Raw genomic sequence first — 22839 nt, forward strand, 5'->3', positions numbered from 1 at the left:
TGGATCTAAGTAGTTTTAACTGGCTATGGTCGCCTGTATCACGAAAATCTGATATGGAAGGACGTTGGTTCGATTCCCAAAAAACCAACAAAAATTTGTGGTGGCTGTTAAACCACCGAAAGAGATTTATATCTATAAATAAATTGATATAAATCTATTTAAATATAAGAAACCAAATTATGATGATCTGTCGTCTTAATACAAATAATTTCATCCTTCTCCATTGATTGTAATGAATGTTATTTATAACTTTTATTTAAACCGAAATAATTTAAAAATGTTATTGGAATTTTTTTCTATATAATCGGGATTTTGATTCAGTCAAATCGGGATTATGGTTGTCGAGATTATAATACAGTCGGGATTATGGTTGTCGAGATTTTAATCTAGTCGTGGTCGGGATTATGGTTGTCTGGATTTCGAACGTGGGATTTCTATAGACGGTATTTCGGTTTTCGGGCTTGCGATATATACTCAATAACAGCATATGAATTATAAAATGTTTTATTTTGCCGCAATTAGTGCTTATGGAAATTCATTTTTAATGATTCATTTATTTCCCAAGATTAAATAATTATATAAAGAAAGATTTTCTATGTCAGCTGTTTCAATTAATAATTTTTTTTTTCTGTGCGAAATTTTGATATGATTTTCGTGTTCGCTTTTTTTATGGAACCAGATGCAAACAGTAGATCGATAAAACGGACCAAACGGACATTGTTGGAACTACTGGAAACTGCTTTCAAAGTGTATTGGAAATTTAGGTTAAGTAATATATTTTAGCTTTTTTTTCAAACTAAACATTTTGATATATGAAATAATGAAGCACATATTCATAGACTAGGACACGGTTTTACTTATAAATTAATATAAAATATTTTTTAATTATTTCAATTACGTTACGAATGCCACGCGGCGTTTTCGAACCAATGAAATTGCTAAGAAGTATACATCATTTGTGCAGACTTTCAAAGACCACTTCTAACTGTACTTTCACGCCTCTTACTATAAACTGCAATTTTGCAAAGCATCTGTGTCTACCAGCTTGCAGCTATAGTACAAAGTGGGGAACAAAGAAAAATCATCGTACAGTAAAATTAAATATATTTTTAGATAGCATGGCTGATCCACAGATTGAAGTAATATTAGCCCCATTGAGAGCTAATGTTAAAGAACAGGTAGGATTTTCTACAATGTGTTTATAAGTTACTATAATTATTTATAATGTCTTAGGGTGATTTGGTTAGGAAATTGAAAGCAGATGGTGCACCTGATCTGGATATTAAAAAAGCAGTGGCTGAATTAAAAGCTAGGAAAAAGATTTTAGAAGATAAGGAGTTAAGTCTGGTTCCTGATGCAGCAACATTTGATCGTGCTAAAATGGAAGATCTGCTCAAACGCAGATTTTTCTATGATCAGTCTTTTGCTATATATGGAGGAATAACTGGACAATTTGATTTTGGCCCAATGGGTTGTGCTTTTAAGGCCAATCTTTTACAAACTTGGAGGCAGTTCTTTGTTCTTGAAGAACAAATGTTGGAAGTGGATTGTTCTATCTTAACACCAGAAACTGTTTTAAAGTAGGGTACTGATATCTATTATATGCACTTTAATATTATAATAACAATTATTTAGGGCCTCTGGACATGTGGACCGGTTTGCAGATTTAATGACAAAAGATATGAAAACAGGTGAATGCTTTAGACTTGATCATTTGATTAAAGCACATTTGGAAAAAATTTCTGCTGATAAAAAGACAAGCAATGAAACCAAAGCTGACTGTTCAGATATTATAATCAAGGTAACAATTTGTCCAGTATGATATTTTAAATTTTAAATATTTAATTTGTAGTTGGATGGTATGAATAAAGCTGAAATGGCTGCTGTAATGGTCAAATTCAATATGAAAAGTCCACTTACTGGAAACGATTTAACAGAACCAATTGAATTTAATCTTATGTTTGGAACACAAATTGGCCCATCTGGTTTGATTAAAGGTTTCTTGAGACCTGAAACAGCCCAAGGTATCTTCGTCAATTTCAAGAGATTACTTGAATTTAATCAAGGCAAATTGCCATTCGCCGCTGCCCAAATTGGAAATGCTTTCCGTAATGAGATTTCGCCCAGGTCAGGTTTGATCCGTGTTCGTGAATTCACCATGGCTGAAATAGAACACTTTTGTGATCCAGATGATAAGAAACATCCTAAGTTTGTCGATGTTGCTCAAACTGAGATGTTGTTATATTCAGCATGTAATCAAATGGACGGTAAAGCTGCTGAAAGAGTAAAAATTGGAGATGCAGTTGAAAAAGGATTAGTTGCTAATGAAACTTTGGGATATTTTATGGCAAGAATACAAATGTTCTTAATTCAATCTGGTGTTGAAACCACCAAACTTCGTTTCAGGCAACATATGGCTAATGAAATGGCCCATTATGCCCAAGATTGTTGGGATGCTGAATGTTTAACAAGTTATGTGAGTTTATGATGTAATCCTACAACAACTAACAGTATTTTAATTTATAAAATTTAAGGGTTGGATTGAATGCGTTGGGTGCGCAGATAGATCTGCATATGATCTTACTCAACATACAAAAGCTACAGGAGTACGTTTGGCCGCAGAGAAAAAATTACCAGAGCCAAAAGTAATTGACGTCGTCGAAGCCATTCCTAATAAAGGCCTATTGGGAAAAACATTTAAAAAGGATGCGAAGATTATTACTGATGCTCTAAATCTATTGAGTGAAAGCGCTGTTGATGATTTTGATAAACAATTGCAAGGAAAAGGGTAAATTAACGATGTAAGTGTTAGTTAAAAAAATTCAATATATATGGTTGTTGCAGGTCTTATGATTTAGTAGTTGATGGAAAATCATTTAATTTGACTAAGGAAATGATTGAAGTTAAGAAATATCAAAAAACTATTCATGTTGATGAAATAACACCAAGTGTCATCGAACCATCATTTGGTATTTATTCAATTAAATATATATAGTTGTTTTGATATACATTTTTAGGTGTGGGCCGTATAATGTACGCAATATTTGAACATAATTTCAAAATGCGTGAAAATGATGAGCAAAGAACTTACTTATCTTTACCATCATCTGTAGCACCACTTAAATGCAGCGTTTTACCGTTAAGTTCCAATGTTGAGTTTCAACCATTCATTAAAAAGATATGTAAGTATATGTACAATACATACTTAACAATATACTAATAAATCTCATTTGAAAATAGCTGCGGCTCTAACCAAGGTAGATGTTTCGCACAAAGTTGACGACAGTTCCGGATCGATTGGAAGACGTTACGCTCGTACCGACGAAATTGCAATTCCATATGGGATCACAATCGATTTTGATACTTTAAAAGAACCTCATAGTGTGACATTGCGCGAAAGAGATTCGATGAATCAAGTCAGAATTCCGGTAAGCTTTTTAAATACTAATACAAAATGATGACTGGTCGTTACTAATTTATTATTTTAGCTTGAAGAAATTGCTCAAGTAATTCACGAATTGTCATACAATAAGACAAAATGGACAATTGTTGAGGGAAAGTATCCAAAGTTTGATCAACAGGAAAATAAAGCCACCTAATACAATGATTGCATTTAAATAATATTTATGAATATGTGAAGGCATTTAAAAAAATAATAGTTTAAACAATTGGTTTTATTTATTGTTCATTCTTAAAAAATAATATAAACCTAAGTTGACAAAACAGAATATGCAGTTCTTATACTAAAGAACAAATCATAACAAAAATCTACAATTAATGCTCTTTATGTATTAACCACAAGAAAATAAGTTACAATGTATTTTTGTTTTATAAACAATTGGGTTTATATTCAAATAATATGAATAGAAATAAAATGATTATATATTAAGTTAATAAAAGAAAGCACAAACTACTCAAGATCTGGCAAAGGTTCATCATCAGAATCAGCTTCACCCATATCGAGATCATCCAAGGAAGGTTTGCCATCACCACCATCATAAAGACCTCCCATCTTTTTCATCATGTCTTGGAAGTCACCATATCCCTGGCCTGCACCTTCATCCTCAGAATCATCTTCATCATGCCACTTGTTGAAATCAGATTTCAACCAGTGATGTTTCACAGATCCAGTTGTGAGTGAAGGCCAATAAGAATCTTCTGTGTTTGCTTTTGTCAAGACAATTTCAATACATCTACCCCTGTTGAAACTGTTGCTCTTCTCAGGATCTATATCTTTATATAAAGAAATTTTGATTTCATAGTTCTTCTTATCTGCACCTCCAATGCCTTTAAAATATAAAGAATCTTTCTCAAATCTAAAATTAGATTTCAGACATTAATACTTTTTGTTGAAAACAAATCAATGTATGATACTTACTTAATAATAGGATCATTTACATCTTCTAAATTTATAGTAAGAAATACTACTGAAGACCTTTGGGCCCACATTATTGGTGGAGGTAAGGTATTCCTGAAACATTTGAGGTTATATATAAATTATTAACATTACTTGCAACTATTTACATTTTCTCGACAAATTTTATAGAGGTAGCTATAAAAACAGTGCATGATGATGTTTGTAAAATAAGTGGAAGATTTAAGAATCAATAAGCATTCGGATTGTATATTCAACATGGCCGAGTGCCGCAAACACGAGATTTTTATGTAGCTACTGTTATAAATGCTACCGATCTCTTTAGGTAGATCATAATTACATTGAAAACGTAGAATTTCACAATACTTACGATTGTTCAGTCATTTTGATGAATTTGTATAAATTTCAAAAAAATGAATAGCCGACACTCGACTCTGGCAACGGAATAACTGAAGTGAATGTAGCCGCTACACCCCCAATGCAGTGTTGCCTTTCGAATGTACCTATAGATAACAATATAAAAATAACTAGAAAGATTACATAGTTTAGATTAAATTTATAATGTAAGTATATGCAACTATCAACTATAAATAATAATTAGAGCATTACCTTTACTGACCGTTTGATATAAATATTTTAATATGTTTTCGTTTGAGAAATACCAATAAATATTTCTATTCAATTCGTTTTAAAGACATGTCATCAACGTCAATCAATTAAATCAATTTGTTATTTTATTTGATAAATAATGTAGCACTCTAGATCTCGTATTTTACCACTTCCATAGCTATTCAAATTCGACCAATTTCCTACTTCGGTTTGCGTACCACGTGACTCCAACCACCAATCGTAATATTGATGTCAGCTAATTAACAATTACGCGGAAACTTTTCCTTTGAAAATGTTATGTTTCAGTTGCATTACAACCTTTCGAGCAAGCGCTTTGTTTTTATTTGTTACAATTTAAACGTCCTATAAGTGTTTTAAAAGACTATTTGTGATGATATCAGTGTAATTATGTTAATCTAATTCTATGGGATACCATGTCTATTTTTAAGGATAACAGTATGGTATGTATTAAAAAATACTCAATAAATGTTATTTAGTGCTATTATAATAATATGTTTTAATGTATATTTGGGTAAATGTTTTAATGTAACATGTTATTAAAACAAAACATTGTACATAGATATAAATAATATAGTATAAATTATAAGTATTATGGATATGACTAAAATAATGTGACAAATCAAGAAAATAGTTTTCTACTCTTATATTCGTTTGGCCTGTTGCATTAATTGACAAATTATATAATTTGCGACCTGATTTCATATGAACCTTGAATGTCTTTACTTTTAAATTGTTTACCTCCCAACAAACTTGTTTCCTTTTATGTTATTTGGATTTTGAGTTTCGACATTTATGCAAGGTTTATATCTAAAAAAATCTATTTTTATCGAAATCATGAGATGAAATTAAATTTTACATATGGTTTACAATGAATTGTTTTAGTTTGCATTGTTAAATCGTTCAGAATGTGACATTTTAAAATAATTTACTTGATATAGCAATAAATTCACGCACGATGCGAAAATGAAGATTGAACATTTTATATAATATTAATGCTAACAATAAAATTCGTGACTTTTGTTAAATGCATATTTATATAAGATTTCCTGTTAATGCATAATGTATTTTACTTTTTCACGGCAGCATTCGATTGTAAAGCTCATTAACATTCACATGTGGATAAGAAACACTAACATAGGCAGTTGATTTCACGCTTATAATACTATATTTTTGGATTTATCAAACTATTCACTGTTATGTCAATTGCATTTAATTGCATTTAATTGATTTAGAACATGCACTTTTATTAATCATAAATATATAACAATATTGCAATTCTAATATTTTAAAAACTTGATATTTTTTTACCTTCATATTTGTATATGCTTATTATGTAATTGATTGCATTAAAATATTGACGTATATTAGAAACGGAATATGGGAATGACCGTGTATAACTTTAAATACGTAGTTATATGTCGGTAATAAGATACTGAAAATTGAGAACGACAAATTACATTTTTACGCTTTCTTGTCTATGCGAAAGGTATATATCTGTATCGTAGTTTCCCGCAGTAGAAACTCAAAATCTTATAGTAACATAGGAGTACAATTTTATTGATATTAATATTGATACAGATCAAGTGACGGGAGTTTTCACTCTGTTAATTAATATGTATACGTGCTATTTTGCAAATCTAATGATATTTATCCAATTAAAAGTAACGACAGCATATGCACATCAAGTATTTGAATAAGAATTATTTCTGACTGAAATATGCTTAATTTGCACGACGAGGAGAATTTAATAATAATAACGCAACCTTCTTGAAAGGTGAAAACTTCAGAATCATTTCAATTGATTTTTGCACGATTTTGTGTTTAACGAAGATCATTTACTGCATGAAAATGTCTTGAGAAATTAATTGATGTATGAACTAAATATACATTTATAATAGTGTTTTGATATCTAAAGAAAACATATTGATGTACAGATAGTCGTTTTCACAAACGAGGATATCTTAAGGTATATATTTGTATTAGAAAAAAAGAATAGGAATTTATATTAATTCTTTTTGTGTAATATTTATACAATTTACAATTTTTTTTTGCAAATAAAGTAGTACAACGACTGAGTTACATTTTCGTTATATTTTGCGCATTACATGCAAAATGTGTTATGTTTTTTTCATCCCTACTTCAACGTCAGCAACGTATTTTGGTGAAGCTGGGTCACAAAGAAAATGCGTAGGGTCGTTATGTACAATGTTATTATATAGAGAGAAAAAGTTGAAATTTTCGAATAGGATATTATTATACTAAATCTATTAAAAAAATATTAATTTGGATTTATAAACATTCAAAATTCCACACTTTTCCGTCCGATTATTCACGTCTAAACAATTTGTAATATAATAGAACAGACATTCTTTGCTTAATCACCACATCAGTTCAGTTGTGAATCATTGACAAACAGTATGAAATATTAATTATGCACTTCTTATAGTGTTTGAAAAAGGCAATTTGCATGTTGTTGACTTTTAATCTACTTCTTTCTAATTTATTCCGCGCATTCTACAATGTTCGGAGCAGCAAAATAATTAGAGCTCTCGCTAATACAATAATCATGATATATTAAATAAACATCTGCTTTTACTTCGAGTAAAAGTACTCTCAATTATCTGTATAGAAGTAAATAACAAACATATATTGTATTACAATATAAACTTTTTTGTTTTTAATAACTTGAATAACAGTTTAAAATTTAAAATATTTTGTTGTTCAAAAAATCGTAAATGAGAATTTCATTTTTTTTCTTTGTTTAATCTGCAGCCAAGTATTAAAAAACTCGGGGGCTTCAAGCAATCGGGCAGCAAGGTACGTCTGATATTTGTCTGTTATAAATTTTGTTTAAATTTGAAATATAATACTTACTTTTTTCATTAATGCAAGAGTTAGTCATACGAGGAAAGGTGAACGTATCTTTTCAATAAATATAAACATTTTAATTACATAATTCCTTTAACATGTTCAAATAGTATACAACATTTACCGTATAGAAGTATTGCAAGCGGATTACTTTTTTTTGATCATAAATGTTCTTTCACTGCGGTACGTGAATGCATAAAAGTATTGTTCGCGGGACCGCTACATTTGGTTAAACTCAACAATATGCGGATTGAATTAATATCCGACGGCTCTCGTAACTTTTAACGGAAACGGAAATAACAATATAAGAGCTGGCAGTTGCGCCCGTTTTAGAGTACTGAAAATAAACAAACGAATTGTTTTTTGAATTTGGAAGTGTTGAACTACTTTTACTCGATCCTTAATTGAGTCTCGAGTTAAAGGCTAGCGGGTATTTTGTTAATTCACATTTGTTCGTATATTATATAATGAACATATATTCTGAATAAATTTGAAAACAATAAAAAAAAAACACGCTATTAAAAATTCACTTTCAATTTTTATAGAATATCAAAATATTGAGTATACTTTTTTTTCCGAAATGTCATTGAATACCATCACCTGCGATATCAACTTTCATAATTACTATGACTGACCTTTCCTTACGTAACCGTATTCTAAAGAAGAATTAAATATATTTATTTATAATTTTTACCTTGACATTGACATAAACACTTATAATATATAATAATATACAGTGGAACCTCGCTTAACGATCACCTCGCATAACGAGCATTTTGCTTAACGAGCAAAATTAATTGTAAGAAAAATGACGAGCGATGTTTCGCATAACGAGTGACGAAAACTTGTTCACACATATTATGTGTATTTTTTAATATATTTCACTATTTGAGTATTTCACTATACGAGTAAAAATCCGGAAATTTTGGAACTGATTAAACTCGTTAAGCGAGGTTCCACTTTATAATATATGTAATTAAAAAAAAGAAAATTGTATAGTTCCTTCGCAATTATTTTATTTATATTAAGCAATTAAAATGCGTGATACAATTAGAATGTATAAGAACTAAGAAATGGATTTGTTTAAAATTAAGAGATGTATCAGTAATCAATACTCACAACAAGAATGTGTATAGCTTAAATAAAGTTAAAAAATACATCAATTATCGTTAGCTGTGCTATTTTTAATAAAGATTTAGTGCATTCACTCACTCAATAAGACGTTTTTTATATTTGCAATATTAATGTTTTGTACCTAAAACTTTCACTCGTACCAAATAAATTAATTCCATCATGTTGCATTCACAAATCCACACTGCGCACACGAACATGCATAACCGCCAAGTTACACAATAATTAAATAAACTGAGCTCTTTGACATTTAATATCGGATTCCGTTTATTAACAAATTTCTTACGGATATTTGGCATTTGCTCGCTGTGTGCATAGCAAAAGTATTTTTAACTTTAAAGTATCTTTTTGCACTTTCATTTCGTTTCGCACCATTTATACTAGAAACACATGCACAAGGACATTGCTTAATTTTACGTGTTTAACAAACTAGGCAGCGCTAAAGCCCATTTCTTTCTCGAAAGAAAGTTCTTCGGAAATTACTTGAATTCTAATTGAATTTAGCAACTTGTTTTTTTATCAACACGCAATTCAACACACGTTTGCAGTTGCTTATCGATTTTCTATATTTTGCAATATTAATTTGAGTTACATCTTTCTATACTTAGCAAGTTAATAAGAAAGGAGAAAACAAAATAAAAGGTTGTAACTGTATTGGCTTGGGAAGTTTATTAAAAATATATACAAAAAGATAACTAGAAAATATGCTTATGATGAAATATGCTTATAAATGGTCAAAAATATATATTCTGTAGCACGCTTAAATTATGTAAACCGAAATTAACCGGAATTTTTAACTGAACCGTAACTGTAACCGGAATGAAAAATTGCTCAATTGAAAATTGAAACCGGAACAAAATTTTAATTACGGTTAATTTTGGTCCAATTATTATTTTTTCATTAAATTAATTCATAATAGCATTCTTTCATATATGTTCTTTGATGGTAGTGTGCTGGTGCTAGTGTTTTGGTTTATTTATATAGTCATTCGAAAAAAATATTTTTTGTAATATAATGTAATATAAAAAATAATTAAGTATTAATAATCAGTGTCGTAGCAAGGAAATCTTGCGCCTGGGGCCAAACATTTTTTTCAATTTAAGAAAACAATACTATTATACTGTAATAATTACAGTATCTAACAGATTAATTGAAACAATTTCAGCTGTTCTCACATTATTCAAACTCTCTCAGGAAAATATTCTGGAGGTGTTTCTCGTATTATGGACCAGGGCCGCTTGATCCAGTGACTGAAATGATTTTAAAAACAATGACAAATAAAAATATTTTTCTTTTTATCTTGTTTCAATTCATTTATTCGATAATGCTTTTGTTCTGTTACTGTTATGTTTACCTGTCTGCTTTGTTCATAACAATTATCAACTTCAAGTTATTTATCATTTTTTATATTATTTTGTCTATATAATTCTTGTGATTTTTGTCACTTGAAATGTGCGTAACTTATATATCGTAACGGTAACCAAGCTTTAGAAAACGCAGTGGATATTTTTTATTTGATGTGCCGCGAAACAAAGTCTCCTCATCAAGTGTGCAGCCGTAAAAAAGTTTGGCAGACACTTTAGTGTCATTTATGGCATGAAAATTCTCACGAACATTCCGGACAACCCAATATTTTCTGTTAAATTAATTTTGGCGAGTGGTAATATTCTAATTTATTATTATAAAATATTATATTATAAAAGTATTTTATATGTCCAATGTCGCGACAATTAAAGGTGTGCAATTTTTATTTTTTTGTCTGAAACTAGTTTTCGTAATGAGAACATTACCAGCTACAAAATCCACATTAAGATATTCTTGTATTCATAAAAAAATCATAAACATAATACAATTAAAATATTTGTGATTGAAATAATATTGAATATGTATCTTTTAATATTAAAACGTATAGCATGTAAATATATTCAATAAGTTTTCCGCTTTGACACATGGTAGGATTTTGCCATTTGGAAACATACGTTACATAAAATATGAATATATCTGTTTTCCGCATGAATTTATAGGAACGTTGCATGTAAAGAAGGATGAAAATAAAAAAAAAACGAATGATAGGCGTATAATGTAATAAGTAGTTTTCGCCATAAATGTTACAAACAAATACACTTAGGCTATTCCAGATATGGGTCGAAATAATCAGCTTTTATGTAACGCAGTTTCCTAGTTCTATACGAAAATGTACGAATACAATTAATGCATACAAGACACGGTTTGTGTGATAAGTTTAAAAATCCACTAGGCCGTTACTGTTGTTTTGTATACGCAGCTAGTCAGCATAATAAGTAGAACAGTTAATGCTCTTGAACTTGTGTTATTGTTAAAACCTAAGTCGTTTTATTTACTGTAATACATCATAGAATCGTCACTGTGCAATTGAATTATAAATAAATGAAATATGTTGAAACCTAAGCTGACTTTTTATAATTAACTACCATTCAAAAGTTTCGAATAATTAATTTTTTTTTCTGATATTTCCTATAATCTTATGTAATAAGACTAACCTTATTAAATTATTATTTAGTATATACAGGTAAACGTCGTTTTACGCCGGGGTTCTGTTCCTACAAAAGCCGTCGCAAATCGAATCGGCGTAAAATGAACCCATATTTACAGTGAGGTAACTATAGGATTTACTTCTATATAAGTGTAAAATTAGCAATAAGCGTTATTTCACAGGGGCGTTATAGTGAATCGTCGTAAATCGAACCGGTGCAAAACGACGTTTACCTGTACTAATAAATGCTCAAATTACTAAATAAACTTCTTTCTAAGACTAGGTATCTATAAATAATTACCATTTAGTTTTTTTAATATATAATTTTCACATATTTTGGTAATTTTACTCATTGTATAGATATGTTTATCCACTAAATTCTATTTTATTTATGAACATTCTTTTCCTTCTTAAACAAATCCACACTCAATGTTTTTTTTTGTGTATATTATAAATATTGTTGTTAGTAATAAAACTGGTTTACCTTAAGCAAGGTCGAAAACTAGTTTATATTTTGTACTAAATAATATACAGATTAAATGGGCGGATTAGTTAAATAATATATTTTTAAACTTTGGATAATTATTATATTTGTATATGCTTATGATTTTGGATAATAATCCTAATAACCGAATCAACATGTTAATATAAGAAAATAAAATTAAAATATCTCCTTGAACACGTCAAACGAAAGTTGCAGATAAAATTTGAACGCATTAATATGAAAGAACCTACTCAAAACGATGTTTCGAATAAATGTGTTATATCATGTAATCGATTTAGTGGAAATAATGCCATAACAGTAATGCCGAAAGTCCGTTAATGTATTTAAATTACAAGTAGCTCCGATTTGTTCTTTTCTAGTTCACATATTTTTGTTTGCACTCAATTACCGAGTGAGGTTTCACGTAGGCCTCTTCCGAGATCTATATCTGGTTTAGCAGGAAGGGAATTTAAAACGTTCTTATTGTAAATATCAACGGAGCATGGCCATAAAGTTCACTAGACTTCTCTCGCCAATAAACTAATTACCTGCAGCGATAGTACTCGCCGATAAATATACAATATCGTGTTCCTTTCTTTTTCACGCAAACTTTGTACAACAATACCTCGCATAGTGCGGCCCAATCAGTCCGATATGAACATTTCGAAAAATAATAAATTAAAAAAAAATACTACACAAAATATATTTTTATACAAAACTTATCGTTTTTGTACAGGTCAAGTTTCTTTTTGTGCAATTTATTTATTATATGCTTTTAAAGTCTTCGATTTGTCTGATTTCAAACAGTCCGAGATGTTAGTGTAACGGATTACCCGGATTATGCGAGATATTGTTGTTGTTATAAAAGTACGTAGTTTTTTTTATTTAAGACCCAAATAGCCCAAATAGCCTAATCTAATATCACTCATAGTTTTGTAATCCTCGGAGATCTAATAATCTTCATTGATTGAATCACTTAACTCATCCCACGCTGTAATTAAGTTCAGTTCATTAGATTATCCTATATTCAGACGAAGAGATTGTTTGTAATAGCCTATTATTTCTGTATTTGCAGAATTATTATTAATAATATTTTTTATAATATAAATAATAAATTTTCATAAAATTATATTTTGCCGAGCAAGCAGATGCTTTTCATCATAAAACAATCAAATCGCATTAACAATCATACATCAGTCCGATAATAATTCTTTACGTTTTAGAAATATTTCTTCGCTTGCTTTGCTTACATTTGCATCCTTTGATCAGGTCTATTATATGCACGTATGAAGTGAGTTTCACTGCATTGTTAGCATATGTCCAAAGCGCGCTAGCCATATGGTTCAGAATACCGGGTAGATTAAGAAGACAAACTATGGTGAGAACGAAACCTAATACTATTTGCGTCAATGGTTTCTTAAATGAGAATATTTTCATAGCGGATGTATGAAAAAAGAAACAACATAGATCAATGAATAACGATTGAAATTATTATAAGTAACGGATCAGTTGAATGAATTTATGTGAATATTTCAATTTTTTGTAACAGTGAATTAATAATAATAGTTATTATTGTAAAGATCGTACATAAATAAATTTAAATGAATACATTCAAATCATAAACCGATGTAAAGGGATGCTGATTATTGTTTTTTTCTGCCAAAAGGAATAATATATTTTTAAATGTTTTAAATAAATTCTATATAAATACAGTGGAACCTCGCTTAACGAGTTTAATCCGTTCCAAAATTTCCGGATTTGTTCTATATTGAAACATATTCAAAAATACACATAATAGTGTACACAAGTTTTAAAAATGATGTAGCAGGCGCGAAATCCGGGATTTATCTTCTTATCGTGACTCGTTATGCGAAACGTCGGTCGTTAAGCGAGTCATTTTTCTTACAATTCATTTTGCTCGTTAAGCGAGGTTCCACTGTATATGGTTTTTGGTTTATAAACGTATGTGAATGGTTCTATATCGAAAAGACGACAATCAAATTTCCGATAGTATCAAAATCCCAACAGTATCTTTTATTATTTGATATAGAGTTATTCATGATAAACCTAAACAATAAGAAATAATCTAAAATACAATTATAATATAGATTTTTGTTATTTATTGCTAATAACAATATATTATTGTATTTGTTTATATTGACTTATTTATAATAAACTTTAACAATAAGAAATAATCTAAAATACAATTAGATTATGAATTTTTGTTATTTATTGTTAATATCAATAAATTATTATTATTTGATTTGATTTTGTTGACTTGTCCTTAAAATTAAGAAATATTCCAAATTAAAATTAATTTATTGCAATTGATAATAAATAGAAATAATTAATAATCTGCTGAAAGGCTATCGACATAGGTCTTTCCGTTAGGGAATTTATTTTTTATGTTATATTATATTCTTTCATATAAACATATGCAAGGGATTTGACCCGGGCGAATAATAAACAAAACCCTACTCCTAATCACAACTCCCACCCAGTAATAATAATAATTTACTTCGTAAGTAGAGGATTTTGATATAGTCGAAATTATGATTGTCGGGATTTTTATACTGTCGGGATTTCAATTGTCACCGTATGTGTATATTTATGACTTGCTAATAATTGAAGAGATTTACCTTTTATATTTTATTTTTTTATCGCTTCTTTTATCAGTTCTTTAGAATCACTGGAACTGGTATTGCGAGTGAGCCGATTGGATTTTTTACTATGTTATGTAATATTATATTATTTTATAAACGAATGCATTAATGTAAATAATTATAGTAAATAAATAAAAAAATTCAATAAAAATAATATAGTATAAATTGATAATTGTTAGTGATTAAAATATGTTGTTAAATAATGCAATTTATTTTGCAATGAAACATAATGATCGAGAAAAAAAGAAAATATTGTGCCACGTGAAAGAAGAACCTACGCAAGTAAAATACGTACTGATAAAAATAGAGGCAGCATCTTAATTTAGTCTGTTCTCTGCATTGGTATAGTGTGGTTCATAGTGATCGCAATTAGGGCTCCGTCAGTGAACATGTCTTAAATAAATTATTCCGCGTATTAATTACCACTTGCATTTAATATAAAATGTTATAAACGAATCTAACGTTCGGTTATGCAAACATCCGCGAATTGTTCGCTAATTATTTGCCGCTTTTACGTAAAAGTTAAACAAGTTTTTTTTTATTATTGTGTTCGCTCGTCCTTGGTAGGTAACAACCGACGTATTGATAATGAAAAATATACACAATTTTACACGTAACCTTGTATTTTGATCTACCTAGTTTTTGAACTACAAAAAAAAAGTTTAAAAAAGATGGTTGCTCAGTGCTAGTATTCTCGCATCAGTGGTGTGGCGCATTCGAATCAAGAAAGTGTAATAATAAAATAATCATGAAGAAGTTTTGCAATAAAATTACAAATCAACAATGGCGTGTAACAGTACCGAACATCACTTTTAGAAAATCATTGACGCACCTTGGTTCTGGCGATAAAATCAACAGAATTTCAAGCGGAAGTTATGATGTGCAAGCGGCACAAGAAGAGTTTGATGCCAAGGGTACCATAAACGCTGAAACAGTATGCCTAAGTTCAGATTCAGAAGAACACTACGAGGATGCCAATAAAGATTCGGAAATTTACACAGAAGTAATCAAAGTATCAAAGAACCTAACCGAATCTAACAATAAGTATGAATATGATGTGCCAAGAATTTGTTTTTCGTTCTTCGAAGGCAAACGCATTGAAAATGAAGACTACGATATCGTGAAATGCGAGTCTATTAAACACAAGAGTGAAGTTAAAATTGTCCTCACACCTCCGATTCCATCATCGAGCGAAGAGTCATTGACAATAAAAAAATCAGACAGTGATCCAAATTTATCCCATTACGAAGATGATGTCGACGACGGTTTCTATAAAGTTCCTAAAAAAATCAAAGAAAATAGATTATCCAAGTCTTTACATGACTTTAAATGCGAGGAACTTGCTAAATCCCATGAAAGCATCGAACATATTTCATGCAGTCAAGTTATCAACACTTCCCAGAATTCCCTAGGCTCTGATTGTAGTAAACCCAAGATGAAGAGGGGCAGTTTACTAAACCTCCAGAAAAGTAGAGCCGTAGATACATGGTCGAATTTCAAAACAAAGTTTAATAAAATTATTGAAGAACATTCTACGCACCAAAAAGTAGGATCATTTCCTGATAAAGAGAAAATCGCTTTAAACATAGAAGAGATGTATAAAAATTCAAGAGAAAAATGTAAGAAAATGTTGAAAAGTACCGGCAAAATGTTTAAAGCAAAAAGGGACCAAGATAAGGAACAAGTATCGGAAAACTCGTCGCAGATTGTTAAAAACGATGCGTTCTTTGCCAAAGTCGAGTTAAAAGCCAGTGACATTGAATATGTTTTTGAACAAATGCCAGAAAAGGACAAGCGGCCGGAGCATAAATTTAGTGAAGTGAAAATTGAACCTTCTGAAAATGAAGGAAAACTCACCAAATTGGGATTCAGAAAGAGTAAACAATATTTAGAGGTAATCTAACTTGTTTTCCATTTAATGCTTTAACTAAGTTTATACGTTGTCATACTTGTTTGCTTCAAATGAAAATATATGACTTGAACATTATTAATAGTTTTAGAATTGTATTTATGGTTAAAATGTTTACATCTATATTTTTCAGATGTTGCTGTACGCTTAGAAAATTTTAAAACAAACTGAATTTAAATGGTGCGAACATAAATTCTAAAAATTTATAAAAAATAAATTTTGTGTACATAACTGATCACTTATCTATGCGGTTATAAAGTCATCGATTAGTTCGGTTTCAAACAGTGCGAGATATCTATTATCCGTACTATACGAGGTGTTATATACACATTTACAAAGAAATCAGCCAACAGCCCTTTGATCCATATAGGATAATACATATTATTTATATTAAGTAACTTTCATTGAAAGAAATTATAAATACTTATAATTCTTGTACTATTTTTTTAACAGACCGAATTATATGAACTTAGAATGAAAGTTTAAACTTCATTCCAATCTGAACTTGACAATATATACATTTTCTCAATACATGTTTAAACCTAAAATGATGATTTTACAGTAAAAAGTAGAAGGTAATTTTATTGTGCACTGGTGCTAATAACAATATAATTGTGTGAAGATTCCTAACGAATAGACATAATTGGTTTAACCTCGCCCATAACCTCATTTATACTTGTTAACGTGACAATTTCGCACTATAAAAGTAAATAACACTCTCAGAAGTTCATCAAACTATATATTGCATTATAATAAGCATGTTATATTTAATATAAACATTTTCAATTTCGGGTCGAAAATTTGTTTACAATAAATTATTTTTTATTAATATTCAATTGTATATTTTCAAATTGTAGTTACTCAGACTATTATTACCTATTATTACATTATATATTTAGAATTCACAATATCTATTTTCAGTTTAGAACTATAAATAAAATCTGGTCAGAAAAGATATGTGTGTGGGTCCCCGAATTATTTTTAGTACATCATTTTAGAAATGGAACTATGTCATTTATCATTTCAATTGTATTATATACAGGTTGAATTAAATGTAATTACATTGTCCTATATGTAAAGTGTGATGATAATAATGATTAATGAATCATTTGTTTTAGTATTTTGCTATATAAATTATATTTTTATATCAATTGGTTAATTAACAATAAAAGTAAATATATTTGAATAAATATAAAAATGTTTTTTTTTTGTATATTTTAAATTGAGAAAATTATCATTATCTTTATTATCTACTTTGTATAGCAGCTATTGATTAGAAATACCTTAATCAAAAGCTGTTAAGTAGATTAAGTAAATAATATCAAAAAGCGATGAAAATAGTACACCTTGGAAATAATATAGTGGAAGTGTTTTTCACAGAGCACCAAATGTATTTAAATACTAACTTTACTATGTGAGTAAAATAGTAATATGATGTTCTTGGTAAGCCTAAGATGTAATAATATCAGTACAATGAAAATATAAATATGTTAAATTGATAATTTCGCAATACATTTAAATAAAAATGTATTAAGTAATAATTTGTATATATTGTTTTAGGGACAAAATGGTTTTGAAGATCTAAGGCGGTATATTAAACAAGGGGGAGATTTTTGTAAAGAATTGTCATATATTCTGCAGGAACGGTAATTGAATTTAGACAGTTAAATTATAAATTTTGACTAATAAATATTCTATGAATGTTGCAGCTCAGAAGCTGAGATTCAGTATTCGAAAAGTTTATCGAAACTCAGCGGGAAATTGTCCCGAATTTGCCGTGAAGGTGTTGGTGGGTTGAACGAAGCATGGAAGAGTATAGCTTTAGAATTGGAGACTAGGGCGGAAGCACACTGGCAGATTGGAAACAGTCTACTGGAGGAAACGGCGAAACCTTTGAGAAATCTCACAGAAAATCAGCACAAATCTAGAAAAAGTGGAGAAACTGTTGTTGATAAATCTGCTAAAACTTTGGCGGACTGGAGAGCAGCTGAAGCCAAAAGCAAGAAGCACAGCCATGCTTGCGCCAGGGATAACGAAAAGTTACAGGACGTAATGATAGAAAATAGGTAAGTTTTTATTAAGCGAGTCACGATTGATTAAGATTCTCATTTATTTTAATGTGAACGATTTGAATGACTCATTGCCACTATTTCTTATTTGTTTTATATCGAAAATAATTGCAAAATATTTCATAAAATTTAAAACAACAATATTTATTGCCATTATACATCTAAAAAGTCATAATTTTAATTTTTTAATCAATGTTATTTATTTTATAGACTATCCAGAAGCACAAGTGTAATACAGCTTCCAAATATAAATAAGCACAATACAGATAAAGACAATGCAAAGGTGAGCAAATATTTGAAATCAGTCCATTCTTGTGCATTAATAACATCTATTGTTGCAGCTTGAGGGAAAGAAAAGAAAGGCGGAAGAGGCGGTCAAGAAAGCAGACATAGAATATTATTCGCATTGTGTCGGATCTGAGAGAGCAAGGTAATTTATTTGCAACATGATTTTAACATCCAAGTTCATGCTTATATTCACTTTAATGTCTTTATTTTTTTAAATTATTTATTGATCTGTTGGAAATATAGACTAGAATGGGAATCGGCTGTATCCCGTGGCGCTATCACCTTTCAAGCTCTCGAAGAAGAAAGACTCAACAACCTCAAATCGATCTTATCGTGTTATCTCAATCATAGTACTACCCTAACGCCCAAACTCACAGATGTAAGTAGTTTGTTAATTTATGCTAACATATATTACCCAATACTAGTATAAATAGAATATTTTGTTAGTTATACAATATAGCTAATCGTATAGGGTCTTACATTGGAAAAATCTGTCAATATTATTTTTAGATTTGACCCGTTTTTGCTTATTTAAAAAAGCCGAATTTGTACATAAATAATAGAATGTTAGTAGTGATTAAATTTTATATAATTGTAGTAATGATATGTCATTTGAAAGCATATTTCATTAATAGATCAATTAGAAATACCAATTAGGCTAACGACGAAACGGTAAATTCTAATTATAAATTATAAAAAATATATCATTTTTTTTCTTAACAATAATTTATTTGCAATTAATAGATTACAAATAAAATTCGTGGACCAATTGAGAGTGCAGAAGCGTCGAAAGATTTATCAACCTTTCTAAGCTTAAGACAGTCTTCACAACAAACAGCAGAACAATTGCTGCCCGATTTTTACTGTGAACACATTACACTAGCGATGAACAGAGAAAGGCGGAAACAGGTGAGTCCTTATTTCACGAATCATTTTTTTTAATTTAATAAAATAAATGTACTTTATAGGCGCTTATTAAATTACTACAATCGATACAATCGGATATAGAACGTGAGACGAAGTCCAAAGATGGTCTCGAGAATCTCTCGAAAGCCATCAGGCATCAGCCCAATTTTGGGTCGGAGGATTCTCAGCAAACAGTAAATGAAAAATTGTATCACGTAAGCGATCTATTTAATATCCATTTAATTGGGATACATTGTATATTCAATTACGATTATTTGCAGATGAAATCTATGCTGCAATATTTAGAAGGGGCAAAGTATAAAGTTCACAATGCATTGGCGGAATTGGATTGCAAACCGCGAGATGTTCATCCTCTGGCTGCTCACATAACAGTAACCAGGGATAAGGCTGGATTGCAACAGAGCATTTTGAAGGTACGTTAGAAAATTTTCGCTCCGTTGGTTCCGTAAATGAAAAGATTCGCTTTTTGTCTAGGTGCCCCAATATTTGCGGGAACAATGGATAACCGCGGACAAAAGCCAGGTCTGCGAGAAACGTGACGATTTGGATTCGGATACCGAGTCGAATTGGATTGACAGAGGAACGGCTGATGGGAATTCTAATCAACCAGACTCCGATTTCGGTACATATATAAATTGAAGTACTTTCTCCAATCTGAACCAATAAATGTTTTGTTATTTAGATGAATTCTCGTCGCAAGGCAGCAGCATTTGTGAAGGGATCTGCAACACGGAAGAGACTCCTGTACAGCCGATAGCTCAATGCAAAGCGATTTATTCTTACACTCCAAATTTGGCTGATGAATTGGCCATTAGACCCGGGGACATGGTTTCCGTCTATAGGAAGCAAGAAGACGGATGGTGGTTGGGCGAGTGCAACGGTTCAGTGGGCATTTTTCCCGCGACATACGTTGAAACGATGAAATGAAATTACCAAAAAACAAATAATTTTGCAGTACTAAACAGAGGATATAAATTATACTTATATGTGATACTATTTAAAATTATATAAAGATATTTTATGTATGTGCGTGTGTCTGTGTAAGTGTGTGCATGAAAGATAATAAGTAATAAATGTAAATATTTTTAAGTTATATTTATCACAACCTGCAAGGATTTGAATTGATATTTTACTTATAAATGGTATTTATATCAATATTTTTTATATTTATTTTGTCTGTAATAAGATTTCAAAAGAGATTAATTTGTTATTACATATATATTTAAATAATTATTATAAAATCTGCAATATTTTTTAATCAATGAGTTATAACAATAATAACATTTATTACAACAAGTTACTAAATAGTAAGTAAATCACAATCATAAATCCGATTCCCAACAAAATGAAGTTAGATGATTTTTGTTCGCTGTCAGAAATCGCTGTGGATATGTATCATAAAAATCCGATTCGAAAAAGTTGGTTCGCATCTCAAAAACAAAAAAAAATGTGGGGGCCGATAAACCCGAAAGGGGGTAGAAAAATGGCCAAGAGAATTGATATAAATCTCTATAGAAAAAAATAATTCAGAAAGACTAATTTGAAAATAAGTATAAAATCACAATGTATAGCAGTAATTTTCAATCAGTTAAAAAAAGTTGAAAAACAAAATTAAACGTTTACCCAGGATCAGGTCATGAAAAGCTAGATCAAAAAAACAAGTTTTTCTTTTCTTAGATTAGATTCTTTTCTAACGATATCTCAACTGTGAGAAGTGTGAAAATAATGTAATATGTTGAGAAAAGTTACAAAAACTCTGAACTAAATATAATAATAATAATCAAATTTATTCACCAAAAAAAAACGGGCATGCACAATTAGCCCATAAATAAAAAGTAAGTGAAACTATAGTAAATAAACAAGGTAAAAATTATATAAATATATAGACAAATACATAAACACAAAAATATAAAATATATAAAAGAATAGCTGCTGCATAAAATCTTCGATAATTGAGCAAAGGTACGGAGGACCTCCCAGCGAGAGTATCCCGAGGTAAAACCACATGCAGTCGTCTTCTACTCCTCATGTTCAAAATTCCCTCACTAATTAACTTGGATGAGACGTGTGCTCGTCCATTCAAGCCATACACAAAAGGCGCACAGGAGTTCTGAATCTTTTGAATTTGGTAAGCATCCCCATAATTAAATACAGATAAGATAAGAGACTCACACAGAACATATCTCACCTCCCTGCTCAGGACATCACGATGCATATATAGTAGACGCAGACCCGCGAACGCTCTCTTGATCAACAGGGAAGTATACATTTTGAATCTTAAGTCGGGCTCCAGTTCGAAACCCAGATTCCTTAACTCACTCGTGAACCCGACCGTCCCATTGTTCATCACAATTTTCATTCCCTCAATTACTACGCGTCTGGACCTGATAGGTCCAAACACCATTGCAGCAGTTTTAGCATGATTCAGATTTAAACAGTTGGACTCACAGAACCTCTTGATTGCTTGCAAATTCCCATTGATCTTAGATTCAGCGTCTCTCATTCATTTGGGATCAAAAGAAAAATAAATCTGAGTATCATCCGCGTAGAAATGCATTTTGCAGTGAAGGACCACCTTAGGCATCTCTGAGACATATATATTATATAGAAAAGGGACAAGAATTGAACCCTGGGGCAAGCCGGACACAACATTTACAATGCCAGACTTCGATTCTCCAGATCTAACCCTGAGTTCTGCCCCTCAAGAATGAGCACATTAGAGCGCAAGCTGACTGACCAAGACCGAAAAATCTCAAAATGGACATCATCAACTCGTGGTTTATGCTGTCAAATGCCTTACTGTAATCCAGGGCTATCAACACAGTAACCATGCCCATATCCGTTGTATATATGTTTAAAAGAAACTGCATGCAACCACATAAACATATAATATATAAATAGCATAATTGAGAATGCCATAACATAATTTTTTTAAAGCATTGAATAAATCTAACAATGCCAAATGCTTCTGTTTGTAGTAATT

At 30.3% G+C, this 22839-nt stretch overlaps 4 protein-coding genes across 7 annotated transcripts; 2 read left to right on the forward strand and 2 right to left on the reverse strand.

Annotated features, from left to right (window-relative positions):
* The first annotated feature begins 643 nt into the window (after positions 1-643).
* On the forward strand, positions 644-3668 carry LOC108568192 (glycine--tRNA ligase). Of its 2 annotated transcripts, XM_017929134.1 has the most exons (10): positions 644-764; positions 1114-1178; positions 1234-1580; positions 1636-1801; positions 1853-2476; positions 2535-2788; positions 2845-2969; positions 3018-3182; positions 3241-3428; positions 3489-3668. In XM_017929134.1, exons 2-10 carry the CDS (start codon positions 1119-1121, stop codon positions 3597-3599), a joined length of 2040 nt encoding a protein of 679 aa, XP_017784623.1. In that variant the 5' UTR covers positions 644-764; positions 1114-1118; the 3' UTR covers positions 3600-3668. The 2 variants fall into 2 exon arrangements, with proteins under 2 accessions (XP_017784623.1, XP_017784622.1); XM_017929133.1 differs by lacking the exon at positions 644-764 and having other exon boundaries at positions 771-1178.
* A 101-nt stretch (positions 3669-3769) lies between these two features.
* LOC108568198 (prostaglandin E synthase 3) lies at positions 3770-4854 on the reverse strand. The gene is made up of 3 exons (XM_017929140.1): positions 4746-4854; positions 4379-4471; positions 3770-4316 (listed from the first exon to the last, which is right to left on the reverse strand). Exons 1-3 carry the CDS (start codon positions 4757-4759, stop codon positions 3911-3913), a joined length of 513 nt encoding a protein of 170 aa, XP_017784629.1. The 5' UTR covers positions 4760-4854; the 3' UTR covers positions 3770-3910.
* LOC108568175 lies at positions 4843-22684 on the reverse strand. The gene is made up of 2 exons (XM_017929109.1): positions 22045-22684; positions 4843-4878 (listed from the first exon to the last, which is right to left on the reverse strand). The coding sequence occupies exons 1-2, from the start codon at positions 22357-22359 to the stop codon at positions 4843-4845; spliced, it is 351 nt and encodes a 116-aa protein (XP_017784598.1). The 5' UTR covers positions 22360-22684.
* LOC108568190 (nostrin) lies at positions 5283-20945 on the forward strand. Of its 3 annotated transcripts, XM_017929129.1 has the most exons (12): positions 5283-5445; positions 7778-7822; positions 18133-18218; positions 18282-18638; positions 18852-18924; positions 18983-19071; positions 19173-19308; positions 19674-19838; positions 19898-20050; positions 20117-20269; positions 20331-20478; positions 20539-20945. In XM_017929129.1, exons 1-12 carry the CDS (start codon positions 5419-5421, stop codon positions 20781-20783), a joined length of 1677 nt encoding a protein of 558 aa, XP_017784618.1. In that variant the 5' UTR covers positions 5283-5418; the 3' UTR covers positions 20784-20945. The 3 variants fall into 3 exon arrangements, with proteins under 3 accessions (XP_017784618.1, XP_017784620.1, XP_017784617.1); XM_017929131.1 differs by lacking the exon at positions 7778-7822; XM_017929128.1 differs by lacking the exons at positions 5283-5445; positions 7778-7822 and adding an exon at positions 14983-16557.
* Positions 22685-22839: the final 155 nt, after the last annotated feature.

This window comes from Nicrophorus vespilloides, unplaced genomic scaffold (genome assembly GCF_001412225.1).
Source record: "Nicrophorus vespilloides isolate i.1.1-1 unplaced genomic scaffold, Nicve_v1.0, whole genome shotgun sequence".
In the NCBI taxonomy this organism is placed as follows: Eukaryota; Metazoa; Arthropoda; class Insecta; order Coleoptera; family Silphidae; genus Nicrophorus; species Nicrophorus vespilloides.